The sequence below is a fragment of the Ochotona curzoniae genome, unplaced genomic scaffold, assembly GCF_017591425.1.
Source record: "Ochotona curzoniae isolate NIBS_2020 unplaced genomic scaffold, NIBS_Ocur_1.0 patch172, whole genome shotgun sequence".
NCBI classification, from domain to species: Eukaryota; Metazoa; Chordata; class Mammalia; order Lagomorpha; family Ochotonidae; genus Ochotona; species Ochotona curzoniae.
In genome coordinates, this window is record NW_024466720.1 from 117,222 (window position 1) to 129,579 (window position 12,358).

General features: G+C 47.5%; 1 protein-coding gene across 1 annotated transcript in view; it reads right to left on the bottom strand.

Moving 5' to 3' along the window:
- The window catches only part of LOC121166535 (unconventional myosin-Vb), a 114,645-nt gene extending 107,273 nt beyond the window's left edge, over positions 1 to 7,372 (bottom strand). The window contains exons 1-3 of the mRNA XM_040995715.1: positions 7,356 to 7,372; positions 6,845 to 7,001; positions 424 to 567 (exon numbers count right to left, since the gene is read on the bottom strand). Of these exons, the coding sequence (XP_040851649.1) occupies positions 424 to 567; positions 6,845 to 7,001; positions 7,356 to 7,372 (318 nt within the window). The remainder of the gene's footprint in view (positions 1 to 423; positions 568 to 6,844; positions 7,002 to 7,355) is intronic.
- Positions 7,373 to 12,358: the final 4,986 nt, after the last annotated feature.

The following is a 12,358-nucleotide window of genomic DNA, read 5'->3' on the forward strand; positions in this document are numbered from 1 at the left end:
TCTGTGGCATGCTTAGGGAAAGGAAAGGAAAGCAGAAGCAGGCGGCCAGGAGTAACTAATTTTATCAGTCTACCCAAGAAGGCTCCAGGAAAGGCTCTCATGAAAGCAGAAACCCAGACTCGGGATCTGTGGCATGCTTAGGCCATCACAGCCAATCTCCAGAAGGACGATCTTGTTCCCCACGGTGACCCTGGCATCTAGCTTAGGGCTGGCACGGGACTGAATCTAAACAGCACTGCCTAGAAGGTTTTAAGGCCTCATGTCTACATCACTTGAATGAACATGTACTGACATGAGAAACAGAGAAAATTGGAAGAACAAGGGCATCCAATGCCAAGCTCCAGACATGAGATGTTCTTTGGGCTGTGAGGGAGCAGGGCACCCACAGGAAGGCAATCCTGGGGCTCACATCCCACTACTCACCTGGAAGACCACTCTGGACTTCTCCAACAGGTAGGTCCTCATGTTGGCCCCAATGATGTGGTACCTTTTGTCGAAGCCAATCTGAATGTACTTCCCAAAACGACTGCTGTTGTCATTGCGCGTGGTTTTCGCATTGCCAATGGCCTGGTTGGAACAAATGTTGACAAGAAAAGGTGCTCAAGAATCGAGGACTGGCTACATTTCATGACAGTGTCCTTGTGACAGCATCCGCCTCCCTGCTCTGTTACTAAGATGACAACGGGGCCAAGCTACAGAAAAAAAAACAAATCCTTCTGTGTTTATTCTACTTCCTTTGGATGTCTGGGAATAGTTGGTATCACACTGCTCTCCAATAATAAATGCTACTTTTTAGAAACAAAGTGTAAGTCAGCAACTGTTCTCTTACACACTTCATTCTTGGGGCAAATCAAGAAGCTGTCATTTTTCTTGGAATCATTTTTGCACGTTGTAGTACAGGCACATTCAAAAAAACCAGAATTTTAGGAGTTAGTGTTGTGGCATTGTATGTGAAGCCACGCCTACAACACTGCCATTCCAAATGGGTGTTGGTTCCTGTCCCAGCTGCTCTAATTCTGATTCATCTCCCTACTAACATGAGGTCTAAGGAAAGCAGTACAAGATGGCCTGAATACCTGGGCCCCAACACCCTTGTGGGAAAGTAGGGGAAGCTTCTGGCTTTGGTCTGGACCAGTGCTGGTCATTGCAACCACCTGGGGTGTGAACCAGCAAATGGAAGTTCTCTTTCCCACTGTTTCAAAATTTAAGTAAGTCTTTAAAAAAAAAACCTAGAATTTAATAATTTTTGAAAGTGGCTAAAAAACTAATTTCATGGCATGAATATTTGTTTTTTATTTTAAAAATCACATTGTTAATGGGTTAGTAATAGATACATTAAATATTTTCATTACTTGTGCAGGTGTTGTGGCACAATAGGCCACTGCTTGGTTTGCCCACATCCCACACTGGAAAGCCAGTTTGAGTCCTGGCTGCTCCACTTCAATCCAGTTCCCCTCTGATGTGCCTGGAAAGCAGTGCATGATGGCACACATGACTGAGTCCCTGCCACTCATGTGGGAGACCTGGCTTTAATCTGGCTCAACCTTGGCTGTTATGTCATTTGAGGAATGAATGATGTGCTTGCTCTCTGTCTTTAAAAAAATTATATATACATATATATATAATTAATTCTTGAGCTCTGCCTGGTAACCTAGTGGCTGAATTCCTCACCTTGCATGCGCCAGAATCCCATGTGCACCCCGGTTCATATCCCAGCTGCCCCACTTCCCATCCTGCTCCCTGCTTGTGGCCTGGGAAAACAGTGAAGAATGGCGCAAAGCCTTGGGACCCTGCACCTGCATGGGAGACCCAGAAGAGGCTCTGGGCTCCAAGCTTCGGATTGGCTCAGCTTCAGCCATTGCGGCCGCTTGGGGAGTGAATGAAAAGATGGACTATCTTTTCATTCAATAAAAAGATATGACTTTCCAATAAAAATAAATCTTCAAAAAAAATCTAATCCTTTCTACATGTTGACATTGTCAGGTGGTTCAAATACTTGAAAAATATCTACTTGAGTAGTCTTGGAAATGAGAAATCAAGATCCCAGCCTACCTGCCACTCTTGCCCAGTCTCACTCAACCCTGATGACAGAACTCCATCTCCCAGTGCTCCAAGCTTTGCAATGCTGTGCTGCATCAGTTGCAAAACCAATAGGAGCACGAACACGCAGCCAGAAGCTGACCAACAGCTAATGGGCACAAATATGTCCTGTTAAGTCTGGACTGGGAAAACTTGCAGATCCTCAAAGTCTTGAGCCATGCCCTTGTTCATTTGTAAACCAAAGCCTAGCCCTGCCCAGAGACATGAGCTGGCTCAGGCCTGCAACCACCTGTCCACCCTCCACGAACACTTGGTGTGAGGTTCCTGCAAGTCTAACAGAAACATTTTACTGCTTTCACAGAAAATGTAGTGGGTGGAGCAGCATGATAAACAACAGCACAAAGATGTGCTTAGCAAGGGCAAGAGGGGAAAATGTGCAAAGGTCTAGTTTCAATACTTCAGTTTCTACTCCAAATTTCAATTTAGTATCTCAAAAATTCCAATTTCTTAATGTGTAAAACAGCATGAAGATCCTTTGGTACATTTCAGATAATTACTTATTACACCCGAGGAATGCCCTGCCCAGGTTCTTAGGATCACTGCCAACAGATCTGTCTACAGCCTACAGATTTCCATGGGCGGCCCTGCTGATCTGAGGGCTGACTGGGCATATCTAGTAATACTGCACAGGCATGCACCTAACCACCAGCAATTCTATTTCTAGATAGTACCTAGAAAATACCCAAGCACATAAGTGACACACAGGGGGAATATTCAATACCAGCTATTTCTAAAAATAAAATACCACCTAAATGTCTAGCAGTAAGGGGAATAAAACACAGTATATTTATATAATGGCAAACTCTAAAGCTATGAGAAGAAATGAGTACCTACTTTCCAAAACACATCATGGGCTTAGTGTTGCGGGCCACCGGATTAAGCTGCCACTTGAGAGGCTGGCTTCCTCTACCAGACCACTGGTTTAAGTCCTAGCTCCTCTACTTCTGATTTAGCTTCTTGCTACTTCTGCTAACGGATAGTAGCAGAAGATGGCCCCAGTGCTTGGGCCCCTGTGACCTGTGTGGTGGACCTGAACAAAGTTCCAGGGTTCTTGGCTCTGGTCTGGCCATCATGGCCTGTGTTTTTCTCTATTGGTCTGCCTTTTAAAATAAATCTTTAGAAGAAAAGAAGGCAAGCAAGCAGGAATGGCTTTAGGCTATGAAAACAGATGTGAATCTAATGTGAGAAACCTCCCAGCAGTAGGGAAGGAAAAGGCAGTCCCCTTGTCATTGGTGTGTAGGCAAAAGGACGGGCAGAAGAGTAGGGAAGGGGAGCTGTCCAAACCATGTTTGGACTGGCTGATGCAGGGCATAAGGTAGGCATGCTGGGGCAGACTTGGGTATGACGGGGTTTCTCGTTTGCATTTTTAAGAAAAATTTGAAAACTATGCATATCTGGTCTTGATTTCTCTTTTGCTCACTGAGCCCCTAAATCTCCTTCCCTTCTCCCAGGAAGAAGGGGCCACTGTGGCTCTGAGCTGCAGACACATGGCACTCCAGTGTGGACGAGGGACCTGTCCCTGCTCTGACAGGCTCTTGATTAGTGCCATTCGTTTAATCAGTGCAGACTCTGAAACAACTTGCTCATGGGAAGCCAACCAGTTCCTGATTAGAATGGGGTCAGAGCCTGCTGGTGCTACAATAAATCAGCCTGGTCCACTCCAGCCAGTCCCCAGCCAGCCTCAAGTTGCTGTGACTTCCAATGGCTGTGGTCTAGCGCAGCCCTGCGGGGAATGCGCCTCCTTTCCTGTCCTGCCCTTGGCCTCCCTAGATGCCATCTGCAGTCTCTGAGCTGAGAAAGCCATGAGATGACAGTGGCCCAGCTGACTGCTTCCTCAAGAGGAGCTACACTTTTCTGGCACAGGGCAGCTCACCAGCAATCCAATGTCCACTGTGCTGGTTCTAACCCTGAGGACACAGTTCCACTTGGAACCTACACAAAGCTGTGTCTGTAGCCACAGGCAGAGTAAAAAGCCACACTCTTTCTAATCCCACCCAGGCTTTTTTCCCCCCAGCTACACATCATCTCCTCCATGGTCACATCCAAGCTTTCTCTAAAACATGACCCCTCCTAGTAGTTCAAATGAGAATCCCTATGATGGCAAAATTCTAGTGTACAGATGGGATCCTGGGACTTGGGCACAAAGATCGCAAATAACCGATGTGCACATGACAGAAAGCCAACACAACGTGTGCAGTCTAAACTATTGCATAATCTACTTAGATCACATGGGACTGTGCAGCATTAGGTTAGCTCAGGCAGTTGCCCCTGCCCCTCTAGACACTAGCAGCTAGACTGCATGTGGTGTATTTTGCATGTTACTCCTACACATCTCTTATGCCAACATATTCTGCTTCCCTCCCACTCTTCCACAAACTGCCAGCTGCTTGACCACAGCAGGTTTTGCAAACACTGGAGTACCTTCAAATGAGCATAATTTGGAAGTCATTTCCACAGCAGAAACCACACACACACACATCCCAATGGCCACAGCACCAGTATCCATGGTAGTCCAGAGGTAGACACAGCCCAAGCATCCACCACAAGGGCAAAGGAGCATGTTCACACACTAAATATCACCCTGGCACCCAAACCAAGCAAGCAGCGAGACACAGCAACATGAAGCTGGGAAGCTACATAAAACAGGGCTAATACTGCACAATTCCACTTGAAGCAGGAACCCAGAGCAGGCAAATTCACATAACGTATAAGAGAGGCTACCAGGAGTGCAGGGAGGGTGAATGAAGAACACTCATGTGACAGGCAGTTTCTGATTGAGAGGAGAGGTGGGTTTTTTTTTTCTTAAGATTTATTAATTTTCATTGGAAAGGCAGAGAGAGAATTTAAATAGAGAAGAGACAGAGACAAAGCTCTTCCATCTGCTAATTCACCCCGCCAAATGGCTCCAACAGCCAGAGCTAAGCTAATCTGAAGCCAGTAGCCAGGAGCTTCTTTTGGGTGCAGGGTTCCAAGCTTTGGTCCATCCTCCATTGCCTCCCCAGGCCACAAACAGGGAGCAGGACGAGAAGTGGAGCAATCAATACATGATCTGGCACCCGTATGGGATGCCAGCGCTTGGATGAGCCAGATGAACTACTCTGTCACTCCCGACAAAGTTTTCAAAGTAGATGATGATGGCTGTGAAAGCAGTGTGAACGCACATAATGCTATAGAACTGTATACCTAAAATAGTAAACATGATAAATTTTATGTCATGCATATTTTGTTATAATAAAAACTAAAGCACGGCCCCTATATCTTATAAATACACAGTCACATGGTGACCTAAGTCACGGAGGAAATGACAATGACTGTGTTCACTGGTGATCGATGAGGACACTTCTACTCTGCCCAGAATAACCACTTCTTTCCCGTCTCTCCAAAACCTTATGGCATAAAAGCTTAACTGATTATTGAAATTCAGGGCAAAAAGGCAAGCCTGGTTTTACGCCTATTCTGAGGAAAACAAGATGTTCCTTGTTGATTCCATGTAAGGAGATTCCACAAGCACAGGATCCCAGGGAAGCTGTGGTCAATGAGCATCTTTTGAAAGGCCTGGTCTACAACTCAGGGTTTGGAATCACCACCCAGAGTAAACAGGATCCCAACTAAACACTGAGCAATGGGGAGATCAACTACGGTCAAGCATGTAGAAACACTGGGTGGGGATGGGGCTTATGCTGTAACAGGTGGGGGAAGTCTACCCGCTGCAGGGTTATGAGCCCTCCTTTCCTATCATTCCCTTTCACTGTCATGTTTTTCAGCGGGAGGCCTTCACATTCTTTCAGTAGGGCAATGGTTCTCTGAGTATGGTGCCCAGATCAACAGTGTGAGCTCACCTGGGAGAAATGCATATTGCCATGTCCCTCCCCAGACTTGCAGGTGAGATCCGGCAATTTGTGCTTTACAAGACCCTCAGCCCAGGGCTTGGAATTAACACTGAGAGCAAATACTTGGCAGCGAGGTCAAGCACATAGGTACACATAGCTGTGATGCTAGTGCGACAGTTCAGCATGAGAAGCCTCATAAAAGTTCTGATTCTGAAACGTGGTTCATTCTTGCAGCATCTAACATTCACAAACTGCTCTGGCATTGCACTTGTGTCTATCCATCCCAGGGCATTCACAGCAATGCCAGGATGATGCATGCATGATGTGACCCAGGAGCTGTCCTGGGTGCTGTCTTCTGAGGCCGTACAATACACATCTTGTCTCTAGCCACCTCTTCCCTGCTCCCTCAGGATAACATACATTCATACAAGTGGTTAAAGGTCCTCGCCTTGCACGCCCGGGATCCCATATGGGCGCCGGTTCTAATCCCGGCAGCCCCACTTCCCTTCCAGCTCCCTGCCTGTGGCCTGGGAAAGCAGTCGAGGACGGCCCAAAGCGTTGGGAACCTGCACCCGCGTGGGAGACCCGGAAGAGGCTCCTGGCTTCGGATCGGCATAGTATCGGCCCGTTGCGCTCACTTGGGGAGTGAATCATCGGACGGAAGATCTTCCTCTCTGTCTCTCCTCTCTGTAGGCTTTCTGCCACTTCCCAGCAGTCCAGGCTGAGCTTTCCAGGAGGAAGTTCAAGGCCCTGATATCCTGACACACAATGCCAGCAGGGAAGAGGACAGCAGTCAGAGGCAGGGCAGGGGAGGGTGATTACAACACTCAGCAGAGAACGTGAGGATACTGCACCGACATGTTGACCTGGGGGCACAGGCAAATCACAACAGCCCCAGGTGTACAAGGCCTTACCTCCATGATGGGACTAGATGCTAGGACCTTCTCTTCAATGTTGGTGTCACTGGCTGAACCACCAACGGTGGCGAAATAGCGCATGGAATACTTGGCTGACACGGTCTTCCCAGCTCCAGACTCCCCGCTGACTATGATGGACTGATTTTTCTCATCTCTGGAGAAAGGGGAGAAAGAGCTGGTCAATCACTGGCCCTGATCAGGCTCTGGTGCTTTCAGAGATGCTGGGACAGGGGTCTGAGTCTCATTCAGAGTGCCTTTCCCATGTTCAGGGATACCTGTGGAGGAGCAGCCTATCAACCTACCCTCCTGCATGCACCTGCTAGAGATGTGCAAGCTGAGAGGAGGAAGGCAGTTCCCAGAACAGCTCACCAACAGCAAGGGTCCTCTTCAACACACCAAGGGAGACACAGCCAGGTCACTCACCCAGTTCTCTTTGGGTGCAGCACTCCTAGGTCACCCCCTTACACAATCCTGTTTACTTAAACACATGCTCACTTTACACACTCACCTTTGAGTCCTTACCATGTCCAGCACAGGCCCCTGCCCACCTCACAGGTCTCAAGGATCAGGGCCTTCTCTTTTCTCACTGCACCCATGCTGAGCATGCCAGCACATGGACTCTGGGACACTCCTGCTCACACATGGCACATGGCTAAACACTAGGCTGGCCCTGCCTCAGCCTTTCCCGAAGTTAGATCAAGAGGTAGGCTCTCCCTGCAGCCCTGGTTCTGTCATCAACACACTTTCTTGGCCACAGAAATCACACTGCACACAACATATTTCCCATTTCATAAGGGCACTGCAAACATTACATGGGAAATGGAATTCAAAGAGGAGTTTATTTTCATACATAAAAAAATTTTGAAATCCATGTGTAGTTTTTTCACCATGTACATTTTTTATGAACATCAGAATGTGTTCAACTTTATTTACTTGAGAGGCAAAGCTACAGAGTGAGAGCAAATCCTAGAGATCTTTCATCTGCTGCTTCACTCCCCAGAGCTGGGCCAGGCAGAAACCAAGAGCCTGGAACTCATATAGGTCTCCCCCATGGGTAACTTGAGCCATCATCTGCTGTCTCCCAGACACAACGACAGGAAGCTGGATGGGCAGTGGAGCTGGTTTTCAATCTTAAATGCTCTGCAATATGGGATATGGGTATTCCAAACAGCAGTTTGACCTACTGCACCACAGTGCCTGCTCTTCCACAGTTATATAAGTCCCTCTGTATGCAGGGACTTCAAAATGTTCATGTACCAAAATAGCCTTACTTTGTACTCCATTTCATAAAGCCTTAAAACTTTTTTTATTTGAAAGAATAAACAACCAACAGAGAAGGAGAGAGGTCTTCCATCCACTGCTTAATGGCCACAATGGCCAGGGCTGGGCCAGGCCAAAACCAGCAGCTTCTTCTAAGTTTCCCACATGCATTGCAGGGGCCCAAACACTTGGGCCATCTTCCATTACTTTTCCCAGGTCATTAGCAGGAAGCTGAACTGGAAGTGGAGCAGCCAGGATAAAAACTGATGCCCACATAGGATACCAGGACCACAGGGGTGGCTTTACCACAATGCCAGCTCTTGAATTCCATTTTCTATCAAGTTTCTGAAGTGTCCTTATGCTTGCTGAAGAGTGTACAAAGTGCCATGTATCCTTCTTAGGCCAGATTTTACAGTTCAGTCACACTGGGAACACACATCAGTCCCCGACGACCACATGCTTCTTTGCTTCACCGCTTGTCAACGGTGTTCCCTCCAACCAATGTCAGCTCCCACACACACCCTTGTCCTAAAGGCTCCCCACAATCTGCATCAGGCCATCCATCTTTACTGCCTGTCCAATTACCCTGGATGCTGACTGTTTCTACATATCCTTGTCACATCTCATCATACGTAAACATCAGCTCCTGATGGTCCCTTTTCTTACTCTCGGTGATTTCAGGTTGCTTCTTCTTTTGTTTCCTAGTCCTTCTCTCTTTTCATCTCAAAAGTAAAGGGCTATGACTTGAACTCTCTCAGAGACTGCATGTGTTTCTGATATCTGATAACTAAAATCCTAACAGGAATTGGGGAAGGGAAAAGTTCTTCCTTCCAAATTTCAGAAGTCTGGGCTAGGTTGTAGGAGAGAGACTTATAGGAATGGAATCCTACCCAATGTCCTCTTTCAAAGGTATAATTCCTATGTGGCTCCATCCATTCAGATCAATAATCGAGACAATTTAAGTGGCAACTTAATCCGCCTTTCAATGCATTCTTATTTCTTAAGACTGTTGAAGTTCCCTTTAGACAAAGTAAATCATGACTAAGAAATCTGGTGCTCAGGTTGTCTTCAGGAAGACAAACACTAACCCCAAGCAGCAAACCCCATAGGGCCTAACCCTCAAGAGCAAGAGTGCAAGAATTCAAGATCAAAACCTCAGCTGTTCTGTGGCTCCCAGGCAAGACACCTGAAATCAACACAGATATATACAGTCACAACTACTTCCCAGTTTAGTCCAGAGCTCTTATGACATAGAAGATGAGAGAATTAACTGCTGCTAAATCATCCTGCAAAAGTTGCCCACCCCACCAGTGCAGCGGTTTAAGCTCCTGACTCTCCATTTCCCGGTGGGATCACCTGCTAAGGAGGGTGGCACAGGTGACTGTCATGGCACCTGGCAATCAGGCTACCCAAAAAACAGCTCTGCTTATCAGCCAGCTACTACTCAGAAGAAATCCTGCTCAAGTGTTTACTGTCTTGTTTGCGTGTTTTGCACCTTGATTTGTCACCTTTAGTCTTCCAATTAGCAATATGTAAACAGAAGCCACAGGGAAACACCGCTCAAATCTCAATGCTGAGACAGAAGCCCTGGGAAAGGGATAGAAGGCTGATGCCCTGCAAGCAGCCTGGCCAGAGACACGCCTGCAGACCGGGTGACACCTGGGGTAGCCTGCATGCTCTAACAGCCACAATCATTGCACATACTAGCCATTAGACAGAGGGCAAGTACTGCACTTTAACCTTAAAACCTGGGGCTCCTGGCCCCAAAGCCACCCATCCTTCATGTCCCAGTGCATATGAGAGGTACCAGCCCTGACTCACTTCAGCTACCATGGACTCCTCCCTTTTTCTAAGGCCCCTGTTAGCACCTCCTCTTAAGCTTGCCTCTGAAAAGAGTCTGGCTGCATTTCTACAGCTTATAATCTAGGCCACTGTCATCTATGACATGTACCACAACCACAACACTAACCTCCACTTAAAATTTAGCGAAACATTTCTTTTTAAATTTCACTTATTTAGAAAAGCAAAATGAAATCTTCCATTTGTTTGTTGGGTCACTCCCCTAAAGACACCCCCTAGTACCCAGAGCTCATCTAGGTCAAAGCCAGAAGGGACTATAGGAATCCAAGTCCTTGCGCTATTACCTGCTGCCTCCCAGGGTGTGCATTAGCAGGAATCTAGAATAGGAAACTGAACACAAACACCCTAATACACAAATTGGGCATCCCTGTGCCAAACATCCACCCCTGCCTTTTCTTCTTACCCTCTTCTGAACACATGCTGCTGGTGCAACTTTTTGTGTAAGTATCTAACCTACCTGCCCCCTTCCAGTAGCCTACATGTGCCTCTAAAAGAGGTCCACACCCCCACAGTCAAGACACTCTTGACCGAGCACATTCAAGCCACTGAGGGCTTCCTCTACTCTTGCCTGTGATGCAGCCTGCAGTTATTCCTGCTCCAAGAGATGACCCTCTTCTTTCATCTCACAGTTCCTAATGCCTGGTACTCCATCACATGCTGTCTTCTGCAAACTCACATATGATTGCCTTTCAGTGTGATTCATTACCATCTTTTTACACCACATGCGACTGGCTGACCAAACTCTCGGCCACGTGGCCTTGCTCAGGAGCCCTAGGCTCATGGGTGCCAGTCATCCTATTATAAAGAATATAAAGCACAGAACAGCCAAGTAATGTGTCTAGAATTACTTAGCCCTTGACAAACTGGACACAGGCACCTTTCTGCTCCTGGGGTTTTCCATGGGGTGATACAGCAACTTATCTGGATCACAGAACCCCTTGTTGTATCACAGATTCCAAGCCCTGGGTTAAAACTGAACAGTAAGTCTTATAACACTGCACTGGTGGTTCTCCCTTCTACACCATGTTCTTGCCCCAGCCTTCCCTGCCAGAATGTAAATCCTGTGATTTTGACAGGTAGGATTCAAGTGGGCAGGCCAGCACCGTCCACGTCCAGACAAAAGCTCTGGCAAGACTATCTCACGTGGTGGGACAACACAGGGCTGTCCTAGGAGGAGGCCCTCAGGTAACTGCCATGTAGAGGGATAGGCCAAGCCCAGCATCTGCAGCATCCCAGTGGGCTACAATTCCTTGCCCACTCAGGTTCCTGCCTCATGGTCAGCTTCCCCACTGCTAACCAATGGAAAAGGGACTGTCTCTGGATGGGGCTCTTGAGCCTCCAACAGGTTCAGCTGTGATTCCCAGAACTGAGAATTCCCTGAGTGTGAGAAGACAAGGGGCAGGCAGCTCAGGCCCCAACACATAGCCCCTGGGAAAGGCAGAGCTTGCTATGGCAGGGCAGGAGGCCTGCCCACCTCTGAATACATCCTTAAACCCCTCTATCATTGCCTCCTCACAGGACAAAGCACCAGGGGATGTGAGCCAGGAGTCTTCATTCTGTGTTTTGAGAGATCATTGACCCTCCACCTCCTACCTTGATGGGCCTGTCTACACTCTAACTACACCATCAACACATCACAAATCCACAAAGCTGGCTATGCCAGAAACTAGAATACAAAGACCTTCTCATTAAGAACATATGTTCAGCAATGACATTTGTGTCAGTACCATGGACAGAGTTAGTGGTTAGGAGACAGGCTAGGCAAACAGGGCTATAATGAATCTTTGCAACAAGGCAGACTAAAAACAATACTAACCTATGGGATGACACTGCTATGTATGTCCAAACCAGCAAAAACAAACAATGGTTAGAAACACACAGAACCATGAATAAAGACAGTAGCAGAAACAAGGAAAGTTAGGCGAGGAGAGAGTCAAGGGGCAAGTGAGAGGGCATATAATGCATCCTGGGCACCTGGAGGGAGCCTTGTGTGAGGGCTCCTTCTGGACCAGGGTCCAGGAATGGAAGTATCATCAGGCCTCCCTATGGATGCTGCTACCTAGTTCCCACACCCCACAGTGTACACCTCCTTGTTCACACCCTCACACTGCATATGCTCTCTCCCTGAACGGGCCACACTCTTGGCATAGTCCAGCACTCAAGACAGGGTGCTTCAGAAGGCATGAGCAGTCAGCATCCTAAGCATCTGCCAAGTAAAGATGATCATGAACACCCCCACCACCGCCCCTAATGAGGTAGGAGGCAAGCACCTTGTGCACTGAGAATCCATGTCTCATTTTCCCTCCACAGTTCCACAGCGGCACTCAGAACACCATGTTCTATTTATGAACAGCTGGGTATACTGTGATACATGTGCTAGCAGAACCAAGC